General features: G+C 43.1%; 2 protein-coding genes across 8 annotated transcripts in view; one reads left to right on the forward strand and one right to left on the reverse strand.

Annotated features, from left to right (window-relative positions):
• LOC140899631 (uncharacterized) lies at window positions 1-23503 on the reverse strand. 6 transcript variants are annotated; one of them, XM_073315450.1, is made up of 14 exons: window positions 19457-19542; window positions 18374-18473; window positions 17970-18041; window positions 17040-17179; window positions 16571-16724; window positions 13736-13811; window positions 10882-10971; window positions 10281-10479; window positions 7990-8079; window positions 6961-6989; window positions 4787-4878; window positions 3459-3557; window positions 1961-2055; window positions 1-1156 (listed from the first exon to the last, which is right to left on the reverse strand). In XM_073315450.1, exons 2-14 carry the CDS (start codon window positions 18432-18434, stop codon window positions 986-988), a joined length of 1368 nt encoding a protein of 455 aa, XP_073171551.1. In that variant the 5' UTR covers window positions 18435-18473; window positions 19457-19542; the 3' UTR covers window positions 1-985. The 6 variants fall into 6 exon arrangements, with proteins under 6 accessions (XP_073171551.1, XP_073171550.1, XP_073171552.1 ...); XM_073315449.1 differs by having other exon boundaries at window positions 17970-18044; XM_073315451.1 differs by lacking the exons at window positions 7990-8079; window positions 10281-10479; window positions 10882-10971; window positions 16571-16724; window positions 17040-17179 and adding exons at window positions 20294-20411; window positions 21748-21890; window positions 22386-22524; window positions 23415-23503 and having other exon boundaries at window positions 17970-18044; window positions 19457-19585.
• The window catches only part of LOC140899629 (transient receptor potential cation channel subfamily V member 2-like), a 25089-nt gene continuing 19099 nt past the window's right edge, over window positions 19802-25791 (forward strand). The window contains exon 1 of one of the 2 annotated variants that reach the window (XM_073315443.1): window positions 19802-19901. The gene's annotated coding sequence lies outside the window, so the exon portion shown is untranslated. Of the gene's footprint in view, window positions 19902-22067; window positions 22956-25791 lie in introns of those variants that run through there. The other variant, XM_073315442.1, reaches the window with a different exon arrangement.

The raw sequence follows: 25791 nt of genomic DNA on the forward strand, positions 1-25791 counted from the left end.
TTAAATATAAAAAGATTTTAAGTGATTATAAATCAGATTTGGTCAAATGAAATAAAAGCAAAATGTATTCTAAGCTGTTAACACTTTCAATGCCTGTACAAACTTAGATGCTCCTCACCACAGGTTGGCTGGTTGCTCTTCAGCCTGCCTCTCCCCTTTGATCAGCGCTTCAGTTGCTTAGGGCTTGTCTACACTTATAGTTTATAGTGCTCTAACTTGCTGGCTCTGGGGGGTGAAAAATCACCCCCCTGAGCGCAGCAAGTCAGTGCTTTAAAGCGCTCGTGTAGACAGGCTCTGAGCAGTGCTCAGAGCAAATCCCCTTGTGGACGTGGATTACCAGGAGTGCTCTCCCAGCACTCGAGCGTGACCATGTTAGCACTTCAAAGTGCTGCTGCAGGAGCATTCCTGCGTTCGCTATTTGAAGTTTCCAGTATAGACTTACCCTTGGTGTGGTGGTGTCTGGATGTAGGTGGAAGAGCATAGCAAATCTCTCCCTTGGCTTTGTGCATGTGTGTACCTCCCCCCCCCTTCAGTGTCACGTGAGCATTACCTCACTGCAGTTCCAAACTGACCAAAGGAAGGGGGGTGACTCCTTTGAGAGTCTAACATTCTTTTCAGAGTAACAGCCGTGTTAGTCTGTATTCGCAAAAAGAAAAGGAGTACTTTTATTGCTGTTTAGGCCAGTGTCCTTTGTTCCTGTGAGGCTGGGCTGGGTTTGTCCCATTCCTGCCCTGATGAGGTGTGAACTGCCTCTCTGCTCTTGGAGAGTTTTTGCCTGGGCTTATTTTAAGCCGTGAGGATACGTTTTCAGCCTCATAACTACATACATGAAATTATAACCTGTAACATTATTGTAACAACAATGATCAGTGCATCATGAGCCTTCTGAGGACACCCAACATGACAAACTTTGCATTGGATACCACACAATCATTTTACAAGGATGGACATGGGGGTGCTGGGTGTTCTCCCGAGGTACAGAGCATTATACCATATAATCAGGCTCTGATAACATCCTCACTGCTTCAAACTGCGTTTTGTAACGGGCCTCTGCATTTCTGCTGATAGCTGTGGTTAATTTTTCCCTTAGTTGTCTTTTGGGTTCTGGAATTTTTTCTCTGTCTTCTGTGTTTATCTGATGCCCAAATACTTCAATCTGTTAAGGCAAAAAAGGAACTCTTAAATTGAAGACAATATTGTAGCAATATTTAATAATTTACATCTTACTTAATGAAGACTTTGAGTTGTAAAAATAGTAAAACAGGCTTTTTAAAAGATTTGTCTGGAAACATCTAAAAAAGGACTTTTACTATTCTGTAACAATCTCAGAATGTAAACTAAGACTTTGATAGCAGCAGGGTATTTTTTTATCAATGTTTTATGAAACAACATTTGCGTGGACTCTTCGTGCGTATTAATGGCCTACTTGCATTAATATGGATTGTTTCCCTCTTAGGCTACCAACTCTCCCAGCCAGTCGTTCATTTCCTAATGCAAGATTGTTTAAATATATATCTAAATCTAAAACATTACCCTACACTGTTACTTTTCAGGAGGGGCATTAGTATTGAAACATGGCAGATTTTTTCCTGACCTCAGGAACTTGTTTTTGGGACATGTGCCTTTTTTCTTGGGTTTCCTTCCCCATCGTTTATGATGCTTTAAGACTCTGTGTTGTCGTAACCTTACATTATTAAAGATGGTTGGGTGAGTCTAGTCCACCTGCAATTTGTGCCCTGTTAAATCAGTTTTTAAAAAAATCACACCCTTACATAAACTGCTGCAACTTTGTAGTCCAGGCCTGACAACAGTATGAGGATTAAGTGGCTGCATCATTTACACTGCTGCAGTAGTCACTGATAGAAGATAAACAGTACTTTCCCCCCTAAATGTACACTGCATAACCATAGGGTTATAGCATTAAGGGGAGAGGCAAAGGGTGAGTAAGCATATGTAATACCTCTGCATTTTTGCAGTCCTGGTTGTAGTTCCAAAGATGTTCTTTGGTAGCTGCATTCAAAGAGTCATGCTCAGCTGCATTGCTCCCATTAGCAACTGAAAAACACAAAAAATAAATTCCTTTTGGACACTGGGCATCAGAAACGTAAATTTACAACAATTTTAATTCCTTATGGAATATAATTGTATCCTTGAAGCTTATTTGGAATAGTGCTGTTTTAAACAAGACAAGCTGTTAATACCCACTTTAATGCTAGGAATAAATCATTGGAACCTGTTCTCTCAGTGCAGGCCTGCAACTCTCTTTGGGGTTAACTAGACACATGGGCTTAGAGAGTCTCCCCCGAGGGCCTATTTTCTTAAGCAGAAGCAATTACATTTTAAGCCACAGGATGTCATCATTGCTCCACAGAGGTGCTGATTTAAAAAAAAAACTTCATTTTTACATTTTCACTGACATTTGATTTTCATTGCAAGTTTTGTTCAGCAGGCTATAAATATAGAGCCAGAAAGAACACATCAAGTGAAAGGACATTTTTACCTAGAGAAGAATGCAGTTACCCTCTTAACCTTACAGATGGGTGGTTCCTCCAGAACAGGCACATTGGTGGGGAAGTAGAACTAGATAGAAATGCTGTTTTGGATAATTGGGACCTAGAAAGACTTTTACGCTTTGTCTATCAAGATATGCACTGCCCAGCATCAGAAGCTTATATCATCTTGAAAATAGTTGGGAAAATGTCCTCTACTTTATAATCCTTTCCTTGGATAGCCATGCAGAAGAGAGCAAATCATCCTCCAAGTAGTTTTCTATCAAAATAATTCAGTCAACTGATAATTCTTGTTAGCATGTAGCTAGATTAGATAGACGTAGTAATAGGAGTCCAGATTAGGAGAGGATTGGGTTTGGGAGCTATATAGATGTAGAAAACTTCAAATATTGTAATGTAATGCTAAAATTTGATAGAATTTTATAATTTAAATTAATACCATGAGAGGTTAGAACCCTGGAATCCAGTCCTGACAGAGGATATATTTAGTAATATCTTAATTTTAGATATGACATTCACTGGTACTAGTAAAGGGATATCCTTATATTTATGATATTTATGTAAATCAGCTTTATTTTTTCAGTGCAGTGACCATAACAGGATTTGTCCAGAGCCATTATGTACCTGACATCCATGGTGTAGAATTATTTTTTGGTCTAATCTCCATTGGGGTGCACAAGTGGAGCAAGTCTATAGCAATCACTGTTTTGGAGATGGTTCTGAACCACTTACCCATGGTATAGATGGATAGAGGCAATATACTTAAACTTCAGTTACTGGTAAGTCACTTTTCTGTACTGCAAACAGCATATGCGATATATATATAGTATTAATCACAACAGAAAACTATATTTGAAACTTATTGGTAAAAAGAGGAATATGATCAGTCAACAGATATTTCAGGGACTTTATTTGATTTCTAGCTTTTCAGAAAACCATATTACTTACTTGTGTTTGCAGCCTGCATTAGTTGTTCAAGTAGATCCAGTGTTATGGTTTTTGCTGTTTTGCCATGAATTTCCCTGGTCCTATTTGTGCCATCTGTAACTAAAGCAAAGGCTACAAATGTAGACTCACCACTTTTCAGGCCAGGAGTAAATTTCTTAATCTCTTTAGAGATAAATAACGTATGGGTGATGAGGCTCAACCCTGATGAGGAAAGGTTTCCATGAAACTCCCTGATGGACAGTTATGGAATGATCTTACACAAAAGTTTTTCCTAATCCCAGGCTGTTAGTTGCTGGTTTATGCTCTAAAACATGAAGGTTTATATCTTGTATATATTTGTATTTGTCCCTCTCTCTTGTGCTTCATTAAAAAAAAATATCTCCAGCTTAATCTTTCCATGCTAGTGAAATAGTGCACTATACTGTACCTAAAGCAGCTGCCAATGGTGGTGGGTGAGTTAAGGAGCTGTCCTGGTTATATTTGGTAACTCTAGACCAGCGGTTCTCAAACTGTGGATCAGGACCCCAAAGTGGGTCGCAGCCCCTTTTGAATGGGGTTGGCAGGCTTGGCTTAGACTTGCTGGGGCCTAAGGCTGAAGTCTGAGCCCCTCTGCCCAGGGCTAAAGCCAAAGCCCGAGGGCTTCAGCCCTGGGCAGCAGGGCTCAGGTTGCAGGCCCCCTGCTTGGGGCTGAAGCCCTTGAGCTTCAGCTTTGGTCCCCTGCCCAAAGCAGTAGAGTTTGGGCTTTGGCCCCCTCACCCAGGGCAGTGGGGCTTGGGTGGGCTCAGGCTTTGGTCCCCGCTCCTGGGGTCGTGAAGCAATTTCTGTTGTCAAAAGGGGGTCACGGTGCAATGAACTTTGAGAGCCCCTGCTCTAGACTAAATAACCCCCTCCAAGGAAAAATGCCACAAAAGGAATAGGGAAATCCAGCCTAAGGTAGCTGTGGATGTTCTAATTATTCATATATAATGCCTGATACTTTAAAAAAACAAAACAAAATACCTGATAAGCTCTTGGCTTCAGTAATATGTTGTAGCAATGAGTTCCACAAGTTAATTTTGCAGTATTGTTAGCCCTTCCTGGGAAGAGAAACACCTCGCTAACTCCTCTGGGATACTGAAGAGCAAGTTTGACTGATTTCAAAGGCAGCCCGAGTCATCAGCTGATTTCAAAGCTCACCCCCAGTCCTTCAAAGCTGGAAGGAATGTGGAGCATCACTGATTATAAAAATAAGAGCCGATCAGATTTTTCCCCAGGGTACCCTCCATGTTCCCATAAAGCCTTTATGATATAGATGTGTACGTGATAAGAGCCATGTAACTTTCACTAACCTGTAGGAGGTGGTGTTTGTACTGGAGAAGGTTGAGGATGCAACGTCTGAGATGGAGTCAGGGACTGCAGCGAAGGTGCAGGTGCTGTGAGGCTATAAGAGAGGAAAGACACATTCTCATGTATTCCAGAGGCATACTCCATTGTGACACATGCTGTATTTGTTTTCCTGAAGTCCCTTTGCTGCTTCTTTCTATCACACCTTTTTGCTGATACTGAGGCAATGTGTTTTCTGTCTGAACGGTGGGTGATAACCTGCCTTTCATTGTCAGACCATCCCCTCCTTTTCACTCCCTGTCCTTTCTTTGTCCTACAAACTTGTGCATAAAGAGGGACAATAACAGAGGTGAATGAATTCCAGATCAGGAGATACCTGAGTCCTTCCTTTTGCTTGAGGCATAATATCATAAATAACATAAAAAGGATCCTATGTAAGCAATACAGATTTTCAGTTTTTATTTTTAAGTGAATTTGATGCTAATGAAACACGTTGGCTTGACAGTCCTGAAAACTGATGTCTTCTCTTATCCACAGAATGGGTACAGCATGGTCAGCAGCAGTGCAATCTTTCCATGCACTCCCAACTAGTGTACCATAACCCTCAGCTGAAAGAAACCATATAGGGGCAGTGGATAGCTGAGTCTCCGTGCCCTTTGTGAATCACACTCTTAATCCTTAACCTCTCTGTTTAAAGGTGCCAGTTAGTGCCACTTATGTTTAGAGCCCTGCTCTGACACAAATTTATATCCACGGATGTAGACTGGTATCCGCAGAACCTCAGGGCTCTCCCAAGAACTGCAGCGGTGAAATGAGCATAATGCGGGGCTGCTGCTACCAGGAGCTAGCGCCCCATGCCGGCAGCTCCTCTGGCACAGCTGTACCGACCCCAGCCCTGCTTAGTGGGGCGGCACCAGGATCACCAGCAGCTGTCCCTGGTCGTGCTCTTGTGTTCAAGCGGCGCACACGCCCCCAGACGGGAGACGCAGATACCTGCATGGATGGGACGGGGGCAGGGCTGGGGGCGGTACAGGCACACTGGGGGAGCTCCCAGCATGCAGCGCTAGCTCCTGGTAGCGGCAGCCCTGCATTATGCTCATTTCACCCCTGGGAGAGCTCTGCAGTTCTACAGATACCAATTTATATCTGTGAAATATCTGCATCCATGGATATAAATTTGTATCTGCGCAGGGCTCTACTTATGTTGTTGGAGTTTATGAGGAAGACTCCATTCCACCAGCTCATTTAACAGGATTCATTCTCCAGAACTGTGGGGCAAAATTTCCATAGAACTGGAGGACTGAATGGCTCAGGGGATTGGTAATGATATAAAGCCACTTTCAGTCATTGGTTCCACTCAGAGACTACAAAATGTGTATCAGGTACAATAAGTACTTAGATAGTAATGACTTTGAGCTGCTGTCATCTTCATCTGTATTCATAGATTCCAAGTCCAGAAGGGAGCCCTGTGATTATCTAATCTAACCTCCTGTATAACATGGGCTAGAGAACTGCTCCAAAATAATTCCTAGGTCATATCTTCTAGAAAAACATCCAATCTGGATTTAAAAAGCAATGATGGAGAATCTACCACAGCCCCTGGTAAATTGTTCCAATAGATAATTACCCTTACTGTTAAAAATGTATGCCTTATTTATAGTCTTAACTTGGCTGTCATCAACTTCCAGCCAGTGGATTGTGTCATTATCCTTATTTTACAGATGGAGAAACTGAAGCCCAGAGAGGTGAAATGACTCGTCCTAGGTCACCCAGCAGCAGCCTGGTGGCAGAGCCAGGAATAGAACACAAGTCTCCTGAGTCTAGTTCTCCATCTACTAGGCCATACTGTGTGAGTGGAACTCTGACTGAAAGTGGCCTTATATCATTACCAATCCCCTGAGCCATTCAGTCCTCCAGTTCTATGGAAATTTTGCCCCATGGTTCTGGAGAATAAATCCTCTTCCCACTTTTGGTCATATGACTTAGAAATATTTGGTTGGAACTGTTAAAATATTTGTTACATTGTAGTTTGCTGTATTTCATTTGGGATTTTTTTAAGGCATTAATCACTCTGGTGCATTACAAAACCACTCTGGAAAGTCTTGGGGATGTTATCTTGACTAAGATCATTTTTCCCCCCTGAGTGTTCTCTTTGGTAACATATTGCACAGCATCTTACCTTCCCTCTGAGTATGCATCAATAGAAAGCTACAAGAGAAACAGAAAGCAACATTCTAAATCAAGATTTTTTTAAACAGCTTTGAGATTAGCTCTCTGCCTTCACTATGTCTCCAACTGAATACCCATGTCAGAGCTGTGGCGGGCCAGCTTTTCAATATCAGACGAGACAGAGTGGGCCTGGGAGAGTTTCACTCCTTCCACAAAGGTACCTCTCCCAGTCTATTGAACAAGGGTTCTCTGAGCTACCTCTGGAAGGTTGGGCTGTTTGGTAGTATTGTTGACAGAACATTCATTTGCATCAGTGTTAGTACAAGGCAGAATCAATGCTGCACCGGATAAGTACGTTTTCTCTGTGGGTAACTAATAAATCTAGAAGATTGAAAGGAATTAAATTAGGTTATTTATAATAAATTGCTTTTCTATAATGCCCTTCATTCAGGTATCTTAGAACACATATAAACATTAAACTTCATAACCCCAGTGGGATATGCTGTAGTAGTTATTGTTCCTACTTTGGAGATGTGTAAACTAAGGCATATAAAGGGATCTGTGACTTGCAAAAAGACATATATTGAGACAGGATTAGAATCCAGGAGTATTGAGCCCCCAGCCCTCTGCTCCAGCTACTATAAAAGACTAATTTAATTCAAATATGGTTTCTCCATTGAATGGAATCCCTGAAGACCAAGACGTAAGACACAGATGCTAATCAGAACAACCCAAACAAACAAACTTTACCAGAAGTTTCTGAGGATTATAAACTGATTGATGTGGAAATGATTGTGCTGTCACAAATGGAATTAAAAACTAAGATGGAGAATAACAAAAGCTTAATTAGTAAAGACCTTGTTTTCATGTATAAGTGCCTGATGATAATGAAGGAAGAAAAATAAATTATTTAAGCATCAGCATTTCTAAACAGAATGTTCTTAAGAGTTGGCGATGAGCCCTCATGGGCTCTTTATGACCTGTAGTACTTAGCAGTGTCCATTTGGGCTCATTTTAATAAATTCAGCTCTTTTATTACCCTCTTCTCCATGAGTCTTTTGATTTCAGCTTGCAGCCCATTGATCTGTGCCTCTGCCTTCCTCTGTATTTCATAGCGCAATTGTTTCTCCTGGAAGATGTAATTTGAGATGGCAAAAGTGAGTAAATAATCTAGACATCAAAAGCCATTTGTGTCTTCTGGCATCTAGTTTACCAGCAGTGATCAGGAAGGCAAAGGTCAGTGAAAATTCTGTTGCAACACTACAAGAGAACAAGCACAGAAAACATTTCTATTAGGGCTGTCACGCTATTAAAAAATTAATCACGCTGTTCAACAATCATAGAATACCATTTATTTAAATATTTTTGGATGTTACAACACAGAATACAAAGTGTACAGTGCTCACTTTATATTTTTATTATAAATATTTTCACTGTAAAAAACAAAAGAAATAGTATTTTTAATTCACCTAATACAAGTACTATAGTGCAATCTCGTTATCAAGAAAGTTGAATTTACAAATGTAGAATTATGTACAAAAAATCTGTATTCAAAAATAAAACAAATGTAAAATTTTAGAGCTTGCAAGTCCACTCAGTCCTACTTCTTGTTCAGCCAATCGTGCATACAAACAAGTTTGTTTACATTTGCAGGAGATAATGCTGCCTGCTTCTTGTTTACAAAGGCTCCATGAAAGTGAGAACAGGCGTTCTCATGGCGCTGTTCTAGCTGGCGTCTCAAGATATTTGCGTGTCGGATGCACTAACGATTCATATGTCCCTTTGTGCTTCAACCATAATTCCAGGGGACATCCGTCCATGCTGTTGACAGGTTCTGCTCAATAACCATTCAACATAGCGTGGACTGACACACATTCATTTTCATTGCCACCAGCAGAGGGTTGGTTTTCTTTTTTGGTGGTTTGGGCTCTGTAGTTTCCGCATCTGAGTGTTGCTCTTTTAAGACTTCTGAAAGCATGCTCCACACCTCATCCTTCTCAGATTTTGGAAGGCACTTCAGAGTCTTAAACCTTGGGTTGAGTGCTGTAGCTATCTTTAGAAATCTCACGTTGGTACCTTCTTTGCATTTTGTCAGATCTGCAGTGAAAGTGTTCTTAAAATGAACAGCATGTGCTGGGTCATCATCCAGGACTGCTATAACATGAAATATATGGCAGAATGCGGGGAAAATAGAGCAGGGTCACACAATTCTCCCCCAAGGACTTCAGTCACAAATTTAATTAACACATTATTTTTTTAACGAGCGTCTTCAGCCTGGAAGCATGTCTTCTGGAATGGTGGCTGAAGCATGAAGGGGCATATTAATATTTAGCATATCTGGCACGTAAATACCTTGCTACAAAAGTGCCATGCAAATGCCCATTCTCACTTTCTGGTGACATTGTAAATAAGAAGAGGGCAGCATGATCTCCTGTAAATGTAAACAAACTTGTTTGTCTTAGCAATTGGCTGAACAAGAAGTAGGACTGAGTGGACTTGTAGGCTCTGAAGTTTTACATTGTTTTGTTTTTGAGTGCAGTTATGTAACAAAAAAATCTACATTTGCAAGTTGCAAAGACAAAGAGATTGCACTACAGCACTTGTATGAGGTGAATTGAAAAATACTATTAATTTTAGTTATTTTTACAGTGCAAATATTTCTAATAAAAAATAATATACACTTTGATTTCAGTTACAACACACAATACAATATATGTGAAAACGTAGAAAAACATCCAAAATATTTAATAAATTTCACTTGGTATTCTATTGTTTAACAGTGCGATTAAAATGGCAATTAATTTTTTTGAGTTAACTGCGATTAATTGACAGCCCTAATTTCGATAATGATGCTCGGGGTTGTGTCCTATGGGAATTAAAACTATGTTGGGCAGATTTCTGAGGTTCTTGCTAAGAGTTCCATATGAAGGCAGTGGAGGATGGGGGGCGCTTATATGCTATTGGAGGTGGCCTCTTTAGACAACAGATAAAAATTAGGCCTCAGCAACTTGTCATTAAATATTTGATGGCCTCTTTTGTAAGAGTAGACGTTAACCGTGACATCCGGGCCACTTTTGAACTCGTGCTGCCTACAGTAACTAAGTTCCTTCTGCAGCTTCAGTTGGAGAAGCTTTTCCTCTCTTCCTAAGGACCTCGTTGTGTGGTGCTACTGCTCGAGACGGACGGCTGTGTCCCACCGCAGAGAGACTGTGTTTCTGTGAAGAGGAAAGTGACCCTGCTACATTGCAGACTAAAGCCTTTTAGGATCCTTCAGAATAAAGCTCTGCAGAGATGTAAGGGATTATGGCTGAAAGCATGTTATTTCCATACAGCTGCTGCTGCTGTGGAGGGGGTGAAGAGGTAATTACAACTCCAGTTTGACTCATATCCTGTATCAGCCATGCAGTTCCTCTTCCTCTCCGTTTCTCCAAATAGTGCCTGTGATAGTTGTTCTTCCAGATAGATCCTTTGTGCTTCATAGGTTCCTTTAGTCTCTTCCAGAAGCTGTAGTAGTCTGCCCTCTTGTTGCCTATCATTCCATTAAATAGTTAATTTCAGATGGTGGGACTATTTTTTTTAAAAGTATAGCTCACTTAACATACACAGGTTACATAACATTCCCAAACTATGCATCACGGGAGGGTTTTCAGACAGTGTTTAAGATGTCCCCCCGCATGACACTGTATATTATATGAAAAATGAGTGCTTGGAGAAGGGGTACAGCTACCTCCATGCTCCTAGTTAGCAGTAAAATAGATTCTTTGGTGGAAATCAGACGAGGGGGCATGTGATGGGGGAGCCAAGGGGCTAAGAGTAGAAAGTCATAAAGGCTGGAGCAGTGTGATGGGGAAGTGCTATTGTAGTCCTAAATCTGGGAATACTGGGATTGTTTTGGGTTGGGCTTTTTTTTGGGGGGGGGGGGTGTTTTTACCTCTTTTGTTCCTCTTCTCTAAACCTTTGCAACCTTTCTTCCTGTTTCAGTCTCTCCATGTGCTGCCTTTGAAACATCTCACATTCCTCTCTGCAAACCACAACATATTGATTTTTTTTTAAAAAGGTATGTGTGGGTTTCCACCTCTACTCCTACATCCGAGACAGAGCCCCAAGTGTACCTTTTCCTTCCCCTTACAGTTTTATTCCTTTCAGTGCCTCCAAGTCTTATATCTGGCTTCAAGGGTAACCATGCACCTGGCTTTGAAGTTGGTGTTCTTGTTTAGATTGTCTTTTCTTGGTCTGCTCGTCAAGAAGGCAAGCACTGCTGGCTGGAGGCCTGGGGACCCAGTAGTGTGCTCTTGGGCTTGATCTCCTTATTGGCACTTGCATTAAGTATCTGCACACCACTGAGGTGATGCCAGTGAATGCATTAGTCTTCCTTAGAACCATTTCTCCTGAAAGGAAAGAAGTTATCCCCTCACACCTTAGTGTAGTAGGGATACACACCACTAACTGCAAACCATTTAGGAGTTAACAGTGCACCCACCCATTGTGAGTCAGATGCCTCAAGCTTACATCCTGATACAGTCACAACAACGGGACCGGTGCGTGCATGTGAAGGAGTTGTGTATGTAAACGGGCTCCACTGATAAGCACTTCTACGAGCCAGGAGATGAATCTTAGAATTGAATTAACCACATACACCCAGTGCTACTGCTGCTTTGCTTTCCCATGTCCCTTTAGGAAACTATAGTGCATAGTGCTCTGTAAAAGAAGCCACTGATCAGCAGAGCAAGCACAAAATAAATTTTATTGAAACTCTCAATTTCTCCCTTTTCTAGTTGAGAGTGAATTTCCTTCCCCAAAATGTGCCTGGGAAAGGTCTCCAGAATTCCACATTGTTTTGGTTCCTGGAACATTTAAGATGCCGCAAGCTTGCAGAGAGTACCCATAAATGCAGAAGACGAAGTAAAACTGCATTTAATTCTGATTAAAGAGACAAGGTCAGGGAGGTAATATATTTTATTGGACTAACTTCTTCAGGTCTTCTTTGAGCTCTGTGTATACTCAAAAGCTTGTCTCTCTCCAACAGAAGTTAGTCCAATAAAAGATATTACCTACCTTGTCTCTGTAAAATCCAGGACGAATACAACTACAACTTTAATTCTGAGTGTTCTGCTAGCGTTAGGTTTAAATATAGTAATGTGTAAATATCAGGACTTGAGCTCACTCATCTGCTCCACAGAGAGCATTAACCTGACAAAACCACAGTGGGTAATGATTTGCTCATTAGCGTACTTATAGCATTGATGATAAAGTGGAGTATGGGAGGTTGCCAGTGGATGGTGCTAAAGTTTTTGTTAATGATTGTATTTAGGGAAGGACTCTCTAGGAAAATGGGAGCAGAGGGACAGGAAGAGAAACTTTTAAAGTCAGTGGTTGAGACAGCCTCTCTAACTCCATCTATCCTCAGGGTGGGTAGGAAATCACAGGCCTGTATTCCAGGGCCTGCGGTGTGCATTATCCCCTAGGCTCCTTAGAGGTAAGGCTGGTAAATCTGTTTCAGTTCCAGGTATAAAGTGGGAATCTTTGTATACTTTTTGCTGTTCATGGAGGTTGGATAATAATGAAGCTAGAAGGATCAGTTTCACTGTTTACAATCAATGTCATTCTCTGGCTGTCACACACTTAGCCCAGTGCTGTTGGGTTTGTGACCCAAACACCTTAGGAAAAGATTTAAATTCCCCTTTCCCTTCAACTCTTCTTTAAAATTTACCAAAAGAAAAACTGTGAAACTACTCCTAGGCTTATGCAATGAGCTCTCTGTAGGCCTCTGCCTGCATGAAGCTTATTGCAAGATTTGTGTCAAAATCTAATTCAAACTGCCCCCCCCCTTCTAATAAATTTTACAGCCGATCCCTTAAAGTTAGGCACAAAATACTCAGTGTGCTGGGAGGTCCCACACTGAATCCAGCTGATGGAGAGTTAATTTCTCTGATCAAGTCTCTTATGGCTCGTAGCTGCACAGGTGAAATCTGTTGGTATAATAAGGTGGGGCTCCTGAGGGGAGCAATCAGGAACCAAATGCAACAGAGTGCCATAAATGTGGCTCACAGGCAGAAGTGTGAGATCTAAGGTTAGCAGCAAATAGACTAAGGCAGGCCTCTCCAAGGAGGCGGAACAGGGCACTAAGCTTTAGAGGATTTTTTTTTGGTGGTAGCACATCAAGGATTTTTGATAGTTGTTGGCTTAAAATCATTTGATAAAACCTGTTTACCTCCAAATTCTGCCAGTAAACACTTGGGAGGAAAACCCCATGTCTTTGGAGTACGCTGACAGACTCTGTTGGCTTACAGTTCTCTAACCCTTTTTAATAGGTATCCTGCATCTTCTCTATCTCAACCCTGAAGGTAGAGTAAGGCAAGGATGGAGCTGCTCTGCACCCACTCTCATGTATGGTATAGTGCCCCCTGCAAAAATGCAAACATGGTTTCTTCTGTAATGTAGAAACGTATATTTGTTCCCCTTTGAAAACTGCTCTTGGTGCCTTCCCCTCCGTGCCCTTGCTGGGCTGTGTCATTGATAGCACCCCAGGTCTGTACTGCTTCACTAAACAAAACATGATTTGGGTCCATCTGCACAGGTGAGACCAGACTATGCTATAACAACTCCTTAATAGTGGTGGTTTTGCTAGTTGTGACACATGGCTAGAAAGGATTAAACAGGGCCATTTGAGATGTTAAAGGCTGCAGTCTTGGAGTGACCTACCCATTTTAATGGTCACAGCCCTGGCAGTAATGTTGAGAAATACATGAGTACTGTATGGTGACAGTAATGCCCAATAGAGCTACCTTGCCTGTCTTCTGTCCTGAGGTCTGGTTCTTGGAGATACTGGTAGTCTGTACAAGTAGTTCCAGGGAGGCAAAACTGTGGAGAAGAAAATAAAAACCGTGAGAACATGACAATTGTCAGCTTTCTGAAGAGCACACAGAGATAGCCAGACAACTGCATCAGTTCCCACAGACGTGTTCGACATGAATCCAGATCTGAGTTGATAAAAGTTCCATGCTGAGTACATACTGCTTCATCTACACGTGTATATATTCCATAGCCTGATTATAGAATTCTCCAGAAGAAACATTTAGAAAATATTGTGAAATCTGCTAACAAATCACTGGTAACGTAAGTGCTCATCTATCAAACATCAGCTATTGGGGCTTCCTATCCAGGTTGCTTTAAGAGCATTTAGTCACCAACTTCCTTCTCTATTGGCAGGATAGCATTCCCGTGGAACAGGAAGTCAGGGTTTTTTAGGGACAGTAGTGCTGGTTACATTTTCTATGTTCTGCACTTTTACATTTGTAAGAACTGTGCCTAAGTGCAGAGGCAGTGGCCATTTTCTTCTCAGAGTTGCTGCAGCCTGTACAGAGGAGATGCCTGCATTGTGCTCTCCCTCGCAGAGACTTCACTTTTTCTTTCTTGCTGTTTTTCCTGTAATCTGGAATAAGACTGAGAGCATATGGTTCCTTTTTTGGATATAGGAGAAACAGTACTTGTCTATAAACCAAGATCTATCACGTCTTGTTACATCATGGTAGTGTTCTGTCTTATAACTAGGTCTGCATTTGCCTGGTATGAGCCTGTTACTTGAATTGTGTTATGGATCTAATAGGAGCCATAGCACAATCCACTAACAAGGTTAAAACATAATTTGGGTCCATCTGCACAGGTGAGACCAGACTATGCTATAACAGCTCCTTAATTGTGGTGGTTTTGTGACACATGGCTAGGGTTAAACATCCTGCAAAATAAATAACCCTCAAAAGAGGGTGGAGAGATGTTTGTGTTTTTGTGTGTTTACATATGCATGATTAGAGTCCACAGTGTAATCAGCAGTCCCTGTCTGTGCTGTATTCTGATAATTCAGAGGTCAAAAGAACATCCTATCATTTAAATGAATTGTAAACACGGGATATCTTGGTATTCATCTCTTTTTTTAAATGTACTGTGAATGGTGGAGGAACAAGCAAATGGTCTTATGTTAATTCATATAGCTAAGTACCGGTGATGGACCTCCTTCAAAGTTATTCTAATGACCTTTTGTTCCCTGAGGAACCCCAACTTGTCAAAAGACATGAAATTGTATAAAAGATCTTTGGGTTCTGATTCTGTCATCTGAGATCTGCTTTGGCTTCATCAGGGGAAGTTTGAGTCACAAGACTGAGGTCCCAGTTATGCTGGTACGCCCTGAATGTGAGATTTGGACATTGGACTATAAATTATGAACTATTTCTGAAAGAACTCTTTGCAACTACAAAGCTCACCATTTCTGCTATGAATCTGAACCTCAATGAATTGAACTTATGTCTGTATGTATATTGATCTTTTAACCAGACTCCCTCTCTCTTTTGTTTTTTAATAAATTTTAGTTTAGTTAATAAGAATTGGCTGTAGCGTGTATTTGGGTAAGATCTGAAACATTCATTAACCTGGGAGATAATGTGTCTGATCCTTTGGGGTTGGTAGAACCATTTCTTTTATATAATGAAATAAGATTTACAGAAATTTTCATCATATTTGATGTGGGTACCTGGATGGAGGCCTGAGGCTGGATCACTTTAAGGGATCTTTGTGGTTTGGACTTCTGAGTGTAACCAGTAAGGTAATAAAGAAGATGTTTTATGCTGGCTTGGTGAATCTAAGTATTGGAATATCCACCAGCTTTATGGGCATACTCAGTGGTGAGCTGGAGCCGGTTCGCACTGGTTTGCTAGAACCGGTTGTTAAATTTAGAAGCCCTTTTAGAACTGGTTGTTCTGCAAGGGACAACCGGTTCTAAAAGGGCTTCTAAATTTAACCGGCCAAAAGTGGCGCCTTAGGTGCCAACTCCATGGGTGCTCCAGCCCTGGAGCACCCAAGGGGAAAATTTGGTGGATGCAGAGCACCCACCGGCAGCTCCCCGTCCTGCGCCCGGCCCCAGCTCACCTCTGCTCTGTCTCCTCCCCTGAACGCACCGCCCTGCTCTGCTTCTCTGCCCCCCCCCCCCCCCGGCTTCCCGCGAATCAGCTGTTCACATGGGAAGCTGGGGCGGGCTGAGAAGCAGGCGGTGGCTTCACACTCAGGCCCAGGGAGGCGGAGGTGAGCTGGGGTGGGTGGGTGCGAGGAGGGCTGTCCGCACTGCAGCAGGTAACCCGGGGAAGGAGGGGGGGTCGTGCCGCAGGGGAACCGCTTCCTGCCCCAGCTCACCTCCACCACCCTCGGCCTGAGCAGGAAGCTGCCGCCTGCTTCTCAGCCCTTCCCGGCTGCCCCAGGTAAGCATCGCCGGGACTCCCCACTTTGCCCCCCGGCAGGTCTCTCTGGCTCTTAGGGGTGTGGTGGGCACCCACTACGGTGGCCCACGAGATCCTCCTGCCTGGTTCTGGGGGCAGTCAGGGGGCAGGGGAGGGGGGTGGATGGGGCATGGGTCCTGGGGGGGGGTGTCAAGGAACACGGGGGAGTTGGATGGGGCAGGAGTCCCGGGGAGTGGGGGTGGGCAACGACCCCCTTGTGGGGTGAAGAGGAAACCGGTTGTTAAGATTTTGGCAGCTAATCACTGGGCATGCTGCATCTAGCTGGGTATGTTGTTTTTGTGACACCTATTCCAGGTGCAAGTCTTGTGCAATGCCAGATGCAGGATGTGATCTCACCTTGTGTGGGATCATGGACTGGGAAGGGGTCACTGTCATCTCTGTGTAGCTGGCTGGAGAGTTCTCTGAAGACGTGTTTTCTGATCACGTCTTGAAATTCTTGCACAGACAGAATTGGCCCTTGAGTCCTTAGAGCTGTTTCCACCTGGCCTGGCTGAACCAAACAATAGGCAGTGATTTATGTCCCAGGAAAATGGATTGCAGTTGCCGTGAGATTTGTGGCATATCCTCGCTGCCCTTCCTTTATATCTCCGCACCCTCTTCTGTGTCGGGATGCGGTTGAACTTATTTTTTTAATCTTTCTTTTTGTCACTGACTCACCTCCTAACCTCAGTGTTAAACAGTCTTTGTCTCTTTAGCTCCACATTTTATCTACCCCAAACTATGATTTCTGAAATAAAAGTTATCATGGACTTGAATCTTATGAATGAAATTGCATATTTTGTGAGAAAGGAAATGTGACACTTACTGACTGACATGTCTTCAGATAGTCCCGAAGCAATAAGATGAAGGCTGTGCTGAATGCAGGGAGGCAGTTATATGCTGGCTGATCAAGTCCAATGATTACCTGGTCCCAGACATAAAGCAATGTACCCATGGTCAGGTAGCCTGTGAAAAGGTGCAGAGTAACCCTTTTACTACAGGCAGGGATGTGTGTATGCATGAGATGCACCAAGTTTGGAAGATCTGTTGGTCATTACAGGAATGAGTTGCACAATTACTGCTCTGCCAGGAGACTCTGGGTAACTGAGACTCTCGTTTTATGTCTCTGTTTGCTAGTGGTTGCTTGTTGTTCCCCAGAATGAGTAGGAAAGGGGAGAATGAAAGATGAGCAAATGTTAATTACTTTCTAAATTGCTTCATCTGGGTGAATTTGTGGACAAATTGACTCTTTTTTTCCTTTCTAGAGATGATCTGAGGTGTGATTGTCTCTGCTAGATTTAGCCTTGCAAGGCTGGCTAAAAATATTAGTGGAGATGCAATGGCATGGACATTAGCACAGGCTAGCATTGTGAGTATGTACCTAGGGTCCTTGGTGTGATTATACAGCTGGAGTTGAAGCCCACGCTACTGTGTCTACACTGCTGTTCTTAGCCATGCTGGTGTGGGTAAAGTCAGTATGAGTATGTCTACCTGTGCTGTAATTACACCAGAGACTGCAATGTAGCTACACCCTAAGGACCAAATAAATGACTTCCGTTTATTAATATCAGTGATACATTTGGCCCTATCTCGCTGTCTTCCCTCCCGTTGGAGGGAATATCTCGTACCACTGTTCTTAATACACAACATCCTTTGTTCTCTTACAAGCTAGACCTTATGTGGAAAAGCCTGATTCATTTTAGGATTGGAAGAAGTTGGCTTGTGACTCATTTAAAAACCTCAGTAAGGGCCTTACCTGCAAAGACCGTACTGATGGCTGGTTGGACCATGTGCTGCAGTGCCTTCTGCAGGGGTTCCTGAGGTTCCTCTGCTAGGACACAATGAAAGAGTTCAGGGTAAATAGATTCTGCATAACAGTTGGAATTTACTTGAAGTTTCAGTCAAGCTCAGAGACAAACATGCTGGTTGTCTCACGAGCTGGTGACTGTATTTAAATTCTACAACTTATATAGGGCCAGATCCAGTGGAGCTCTACTGATGGACACCAGCTGAGGATCTGATTGATAGAAAAGCTTTCCGCTGAGATGATGAACAGAGTATCTTGAAGGAAGATAAGGCTTTGTGTTTCACCTCCTAGGGAGTGGGCAATTATTACCATATAATACTTCCGTTATTTTATTTACTATACAGCACAATTACCTGTCTGACTGTAAATGCCTCGAATGATGTTTGCCAGGTCCCTGTCCTTTTGCTCTAACATTGAGGTTGCTTCCTCCAATATATTGGCACTGGTGGGATCCTAGAACAAGAAATAACAGCATCTGTGTGAGAAATTAAAATGCATTGAGGAGAAGGGACACTATGTCCTATTGGCATCTTTTCTTTATACAGTTCTCAGAAAAGGTGCTGTACAGAACTAAGGAAAATGCCTGATGCTCCATTCGTCTCTCTAAACCCAAGCTGTTTTATTCTAGGGAAACAATTTCTAAGGCAAACTAATGGCCCAGTGACAGGTTTCAGAGTAACAGCCGTGTTAGTCTGTATTCACAAAAAGAAAAGGAGGACTTGTGGCACCTTAGAGACTAACACATTTATTTGAGCATAAGCTTTCGTGAGCTACAGCTCACTTCATTGGAGTGTGGCAACTCCTTGTCTATACAGGTCGTGGAGAGAAACTGAAGAGGGTGAGTGCACGGCTTTCCCCTGATTCTACATGGGGCACGACCAGTGCAGATTTTATCTATGTTTGTGGGGGACTATGCGTGTGGCATAGGAGCCTGTGCTGTGAGGTGCAGCCAAGGCTGGAGCTCCATGAGGGAGGATGGAGAGCAATGATTTGTCTCTGATCCCAGACACATGGACTCAATGAAGCCTCTGTAGTCAGCTGCACCCTCTTTCTCCAGAGATGCATAGCCGGCATCTGACTCTACCTTGGTGGAAGAGAGCCTCATTAACTGAGGTCGAAGGTTCAATGAAAGTGATAAACTCTTCAGCCAGAACAGCAGAAATGGAGTCCAAGCATAGGCTGGGGGCAGCAGTGTCTAGGACGACTTGCAGCAGAGGCACCAGTAAAAAATACTCTGTGTCAGGCAGATTCGTGGCTGTGCCTTGAGGCTTATGGTAATAAGAGAGGATGTTCCTCAGGGCTCATGCTGCAACTGAAATAAAAACCCCAACTTTTTCGGAGTCCTTTTTTCCCTGGTGTTGTACACAATCTTTTATTAGTTGCAAAAAGTAAAGGTCATGGCTTCACAATCACAAGATAACCACATATGACTTCACCTTTGTTATTTTTCAGGTGCTGGAAGGTGGGTTCGGTGGACAGCAGAACCTGAGACCTCAGGAAAATCTCCCGCTCCTTTGGGGATTTAGCTTTATTCACTGCTACTTGGGACAGATACTCCGTACGTGCTGGAAAGAAGAAGAACAAGGGAGGCCATAAAGGAGCCACAGCATTTACTTTTTGCGTGAACTTTAATGTGTTCTCATACTTCACCACATTTCTTATAAAGACACTACTAGATCTCTCTGTGCAGTTGAACCCACTTACATTCTTGATGATCTTTGTCTAAACTTTGTACTGAGATATATGCATTGGTTTCAGTGGGGCTGCACAGGATGCAAATTATCATAGAATTTGACTCCATGTGTGTAATGACTGCGCTACCCTGAGAGATCACTTCTGAAAATAATTGGAGCAAACTGATCCACTCCAAAGGCAAGAAAGGTACTCTTCAGAACTATTTTATGAGCCCCTGGAATAAATAAGGGAGGGAGATTGCTCCAACCCTCTCTTCAATTTTGTGGCAAGAATTTTAGCAAGGGCCTCCAAGGAGCCCCTTCGAGTGTTTCATTTAAAGGAACAACATCTCTGCAGACCAGTGAAAAACACTGGATTTTCATCATGAGAGATGTGAAGCTGTTTACACTCGTCATTCAGACTGTGAACAGCAGTCTCCAGGTATCCTGTCTTTTGTGGTGTGGATAAATATTAATCCCTATGTGTCATACCACACATGAATGGCATAGATAGGATAGATTGATTTCTAAACGTGCCCAGAAGTTGGGATGGTCAAATATTTTAAAACAAAAGAAGGAACCATTGAAATAAATAAATACCTTCGGTATTAGACAGGTGCAGCCTCCCGGTGAGCCTTCTCAAGTCTGCAGGGAGGGACTGGTTGAAAAAAGCTTGCAATTTCCCCTTCATAGCTGGCCTTTCCTCCAGCAAATTCATCTGAAAAACAATGCATAATTGACAGCAGCTAAATTCTAAATTAAAGCCTTTCAGTATAAGGACAAAGTGTCCCTTCTATATGATATGGACCCCTGCTGTAGTCATGGAATCCAGTGAAACCGCTCAATGGGAGTTTTCAGACATGAGGTATATAGAAGCAGGTCTAGTATCTGCTTCAGGCCTAGAGGGAAGATGGAATTTCCTTATCTATAAAATCACTTAGAATAAGGAGGATAATTAAATTTAGGGTTTCAGATCTGTCTGTCATCAGCTATATTTATAGATAAAGCAAAGGACAGGAAGTCAGACATCTGGGTTTTATTCCCAGCTCTGCTACCGATTTGCTATACTGTCTTGAGCAAGTCACTTAGCCATTTATAACCACTGAACTATTTACAGTTTTCAAAATCAAGAGTGTTACAGCAGGAGGAAAGTGAACTCATTTCAAGCATAAGAATAAGGACTGCAAATGGGAAATCAGCCTGGTTCAGATTTTTCCATCCTGCCTGCTTCTGTCTGGTTTGCCCATTCCTGCCTAAGTTAGTTGTATACAGCAGCTGTCAGGCTGGTGTGCAGTAAGATGAATGACATGCAGGCACTAGGCAGGACTGTTGCTTTATAGGTCTGTGCACTGCTCCATCGGTGTAAGATTTGTTAGGGAATGGATGAGTGGATTTATTCTGGTTCAGCTTGTGCTGGGGAGTGGGTCGTTGGACATTGATAGTTTAGAACTGGCCAGGTTGCTGGCAGCACCTCTGCTGTGGATAGATATGAGATAATCAGAGATTCAATGGACAGGAAGCACTGATTTACCTCATAGTCCCTTTAGATGGGCTTATGTTTGGCAGGTGACCTGTCCACCTAGCTGAGTGACGGTGGAGAGAAGATCCAAGATCAGAATGGAACTTTGCCAAGTGCTAAGGAAAGGACAGGGTGGCACATTCCAGTGTTTGGAGTTGGGAGAGGAGGTATTGGTCTTTCCTGAGCAGAATGAATGGATGCTCTAAAGTGCAAGTCAAGAGGGACTGAACTGGGACCTCTGCACTTATGATGTTGAACACATCTTAGCTTGCACATAGAAATAGAGAGCCCTGAGCCACTTGGGTCCCAGAGCGGCAGTTTTGGTCTACAATCTGAGGACAAAATCACAAGCTGGATTCTTGGCAAATTTCATGCCATTGGAGCAATATAGATGAAGGGCTACAAAGGAAACTGGTTTGTCTTTAGACTGTGCAACGATTGCATCAGGTTGGAACAGCTGCAGGTCACATTAGTCCTTTATTTTGAATTTTCATGCAAATAAAATAACCCTCTTAGAAAAAGATAGTAAATGTACCACTCCATTCTTGATGTGACTCAGAACCAGGGCTGACTTGTTTTTCAGACGATCACCAGCTTGCAGTTCATGAGCAACTTGAATGTACAGCTGCTCCTCTAGGCAAGTGCTAACTTGAGACATCAGGGCTTTACACAGGTCTCCTGAAACAGCCAGAAGGTTTCTTCAGTGTTTATCAGGATAATGGTAAGACAACCAGAAGATAAGTAGGGCGGTGTAAGTCAGTGATTTAGCCATGAGTGTATGGCTAACATTTAACTATTGTAACAAAACTACAGTCACCAGATATTGCTGAAGCAGGGCTCAAGCCTTTTGGCATTTTCTCTTGCAATGCAGCATTGGAGTTACACGGCAAGTAAAGTACTAGCAGAAGCTGTTGTGCCAACGCAGGAGAAGCGTGCATCTTGCCCTGATTACTACCCATCTAAACTCAGTGTACTTGGATACAACAGTGATGGGCATGGTGTAAATGCCCATACAGAGACTAGGAAAGAAGCCAAAGTTTCATGGGCACTTTATTGAGCTGCTCAGCAAAATAAAGTACTTTGATGACAGGAAAAAAAATGAAACAACCGGGTGGTAACCTAGAAGTTGAAGGAAGAGAGAGGCTGAATATTCTTCCCTTCCCAAGCTGTTACCTCCTTGGATGGCCTTGGCAGCTCGCTGAAGGACGAAAGCCTTCTCTGCCGCAGAGAGGTCAGTGAAGAAATGGACGTGGCTCTCAGTCATCTGCTGCTGGGCAGCATCACATAACTGCACTGTGAAGTCTCGCCATTCCTGCCCAACATAGAGGGGATTCTGTTAGGCCAGCCTCCCTTGGGCCTGGATGTTCATCCCAAATGTGTGAAGACAGCCACGCTCTCCATGGGTCAGGAAGAGGGATACAGAGGTGGACGTGTGCAGGGGGGGCCTCCACAGACTCCCTTCTGGCAGGCATTCCTTCAACCCTAATAATAATCCCCCTGAGATTGACAGTATTCCTGTCAACCGCCATCTCTGGCAGATGTTGTCACTGCAACAGTGTGTACAAGATCTAGAAAGTGGCAGTGCAGAGGCTTTATCCTTGGGCCTCCAGGGGACTCAAGCGTTGTAGATGATTTCATGAGACAGACCCAGCAGAAGCCCAGATGCTGTAGGCACAGCACATGGGGTCACAGAGGTCATGCAGGTTAGAGAGACTCTCCATCAGGACAGCTGCTGCCTTCTTAGTAAGTACAGCTCCAAAATGTCCCTCTATGACTCCGACCTTTGCAGTAATCACATCACTGGGTATTTTTACAGACAATTGTCTTGCTTGTTTCTCTAGCAGGGGGGCTTTCTGGCTTTTGTGCTGGTTGCTCTATGTTTCTGAAGCTTGCTCACATCAGATTGCCTCTGGCTTTTCAGAAACCTATAACCGACTGTTGCAATTCAGACCCAGTGGAGCAAGACTCATGTATACAGTCCATTATTTTAGCCCAAGGTGCAGAAGGCTCAGCCACACGTCCCCCAAACCCCTTGATATTAACTGCAAGACAGTCCCTCCTCCCAGGGCCGTGGGCTCAGGAAATGTGAATTCCAGCATTTGGCCTCAGCTCTCTGGCCCAAGATCAACAAAGTCCAAACTTTAAACCCCTTCCTGGCCCATCAGGACCTGTCCTGACTTTCTGTGCCTAATTCTACCATACCTGTGAGTTCTCAATGTGATTTCGGGCTTTCTGTAGCCATGTCAGAGTTCCTGAGCCACCTGCCATTGCTTCGGATTGTCTCAGCAGAGGAGTCCCACCGTTGCTAGGGCCTGTTGCTACAGCAGACTTTACAAAGGCTGTTTCTAGTCTGGCTGTAGCACTAGCCACAAGGAAAGTCTATTCACCCCTCTCTCTATCCCCTCCTCCTCCTCCTCCCTCCCCCCACCCAAAACCGCAACCTTCTAGTTATCTGTTGACTGACATCAGTTAAGAGCTGGTTTATTTCACCCTTTGCTTTGCAGCATAAATTAAATTCATTCAATCTCTTAATCAGTTTTAATTTTATTTATTCTACACTGAGTGTTATGATGTTAAAAGGATCTTGTTAAAGAGTTCTTTTTGTGTGAACTTGCTTTGTTTATTCGAATAACCCCTTTGAAACCTGAAACTGAAATCTCCTGTTCTTCACTGGCGCAATAAGCAATGACAGGGTGTATTTGCATTAGTCGGCTAGTGATGCACCTTTAGGTTCTCTGTGTAGGATGAGGTCAAAGGACAGCTGTCCAAGACAGGCACTGGTTGCCTGTTACTGGGCACACTGGTGTGGTTTATGCTACAAAATTCCCATGAACATTAAAAATCATTTTAAAAACTAAAACTCTGTTAAAAATGGATGTATGGGTGTGGTGTGGACTGTGTGATGTATCCTTCACTGTGATGTATCCGTCACTGATAGTTCTTCTGGTTTGAACTATAGTTTTGTTTGAGAGAAAAAAGCCCTCCTCTGTCCTCCCGAGGCTTGGCTGCCCTTTCAGTAGCAGCTTTTGGCCCAACAGCCACTTTCAACCAATTTCCTTCCATGAAATGAAATACTGAACAGTCTGAATTTCCCACCCAATAAAAATGGCAGCAGGACCACAACTTGCTTCTGAGAGGCCGCTTGGCACTTTGGAGAATGTGAGCAGTTTAATGGCTCCTTTTTTCCTCCCTACAGGCTGCTTCTATTATCTTTGTCGCCCGTTAACTCTTTCTCCCCAGCTATGACAGGCATAATGATTTTGCTTTTCAGGGGCAAGGTCCCAGCTATGCATTACTGGGAGCTGGTGCACAGTATGACACCATCCGGAGGGCCCACAAGCCAGTCAGAATGCAGCTTGAGACAGTCATTTCCCAATAGTGATTCTCAAGAGCTGGAAAGTCCAGTGCATGATGCCTTTTGTGGAGAAGCATCCACATAACATGCTTGCTGCATACTGCAAGGCACTACACTGCATCTCTGCCCTCATTCAGTGGGTGTCTCCTCTGCCCCTCTAACTGCAAATAATAGAGATATTGGGTCATGCAGCAGCCTGTTGGTGATGGGCCTCTTCTGCTGCTCATTCTGGACCATACAAGACAAACCAAAATGAGCAGGAAGCTCAGACCTGCTCATGTTAACTATTTAAAATAGTTCTAGTTGATATTGTGGCTCTGGAATATAACAGGAATCAGTGCGCACCACTGAATCCAAAACCCCTTCTCCTTGTCCCTCTTAATCCGGGCTAGATGTGAGGTTTATCTTCTGTTATAACTAACTTAATTATTTATATGATGTTGTTTCAAGGGTTGGCTGAAAGTACCATGTACAAGGCAGAAGAAATGATCCTGGCTGCCACCTGCACTTTGGTTCTGCTCTCTCAGAGCGCTGAGTACAGTTTAAATAAATAGAAATTATTCTTTCATGAGCTTCCTTTTTCCACAATCTCTAGAGTCTGGGAGGGCAGAGACAAGTGATGTGGTGTAACTGCCAGCTGGTCACATGGAAACATTCAGACTCGCAAAGTGAAGGTAGGGGATATTCATGTGATGTCTTTGTCATAACTATGACCTTGTGAAATGATTCACCTGGGGGCAGAGGGACAGTGGCATGAAATCTTTATAGTCTGTTAAATTCCTTTGACAGCCGTTCATGTAAAAGAACTAAAAGTTGTGCTCTAGTTCAAACAGGAATTAATTCCAGGAAGTTCTATGGCTCACGTGATACAGGAGGTTGGACTAGATGATCACAATGATCCCTTCTGACTTTATAAAGTATTAGCCTATTATTTATATCCCCACCCTTTTTAATGGAGTAATAGAAAACTGTCCCCTCCATAGACTCCAAGTTCAAGTGTGAAATTGTTCACTAGTGAAATAAGTTTGTTGGCCAGAAATCAGTTCCACTCAGACAAGTCTTGTGACTGGAGCCAAAGCACTGGGAGTCAGGACTCCTGGGTTCGATTCTTGACTCTGACACAGACTTGTATAAACCTGGACAAGTCATGTAACTTTTCTGTCTCACTTTCCCACTCTGTGAACTATATTAACACATACCCTGATGTTGTCTACGGGTGTGTGT

Source organism: Lepidochelys kempii, chromosome 17, assembly GCF_965140265.1.
Source record: "Lepidochelys kempii isolate rLepKem1 chromosome 17, rLepKem1.hap2, whole genome shotgun sequence".
Taxonomy (NCBI): Eukaryota; Metazoa; Chordata; order Testudines; family Cheloniidae; genus Lepidochelys; species Lepidochelys kempii.

Bases quoted from the DNA above. Each gene is read 5' to 3' on its own strand.
- LOC140899631 (XM_073315449.1), bottom strand. From the start codon at position 18,434: ATGTTAGAGCAAAAGGACAGGGACCTGGCAAACATCATTCGAGGCATT. The intron at 17,180-17,969 runs GTAAGGCCCTTA...ACCTTTTCACAG, and splicing joins CATCAGTACGGTCTTTGCAG to GCTACCTGACCATGGGTACA. The intron at 8,080-10,280 runs GTATGGAAATAA...TACATCTTCCAG, and splicing joins CCTCCACAGCAGCAGCAGCT to GAGAAACAATTGCGCTATGA.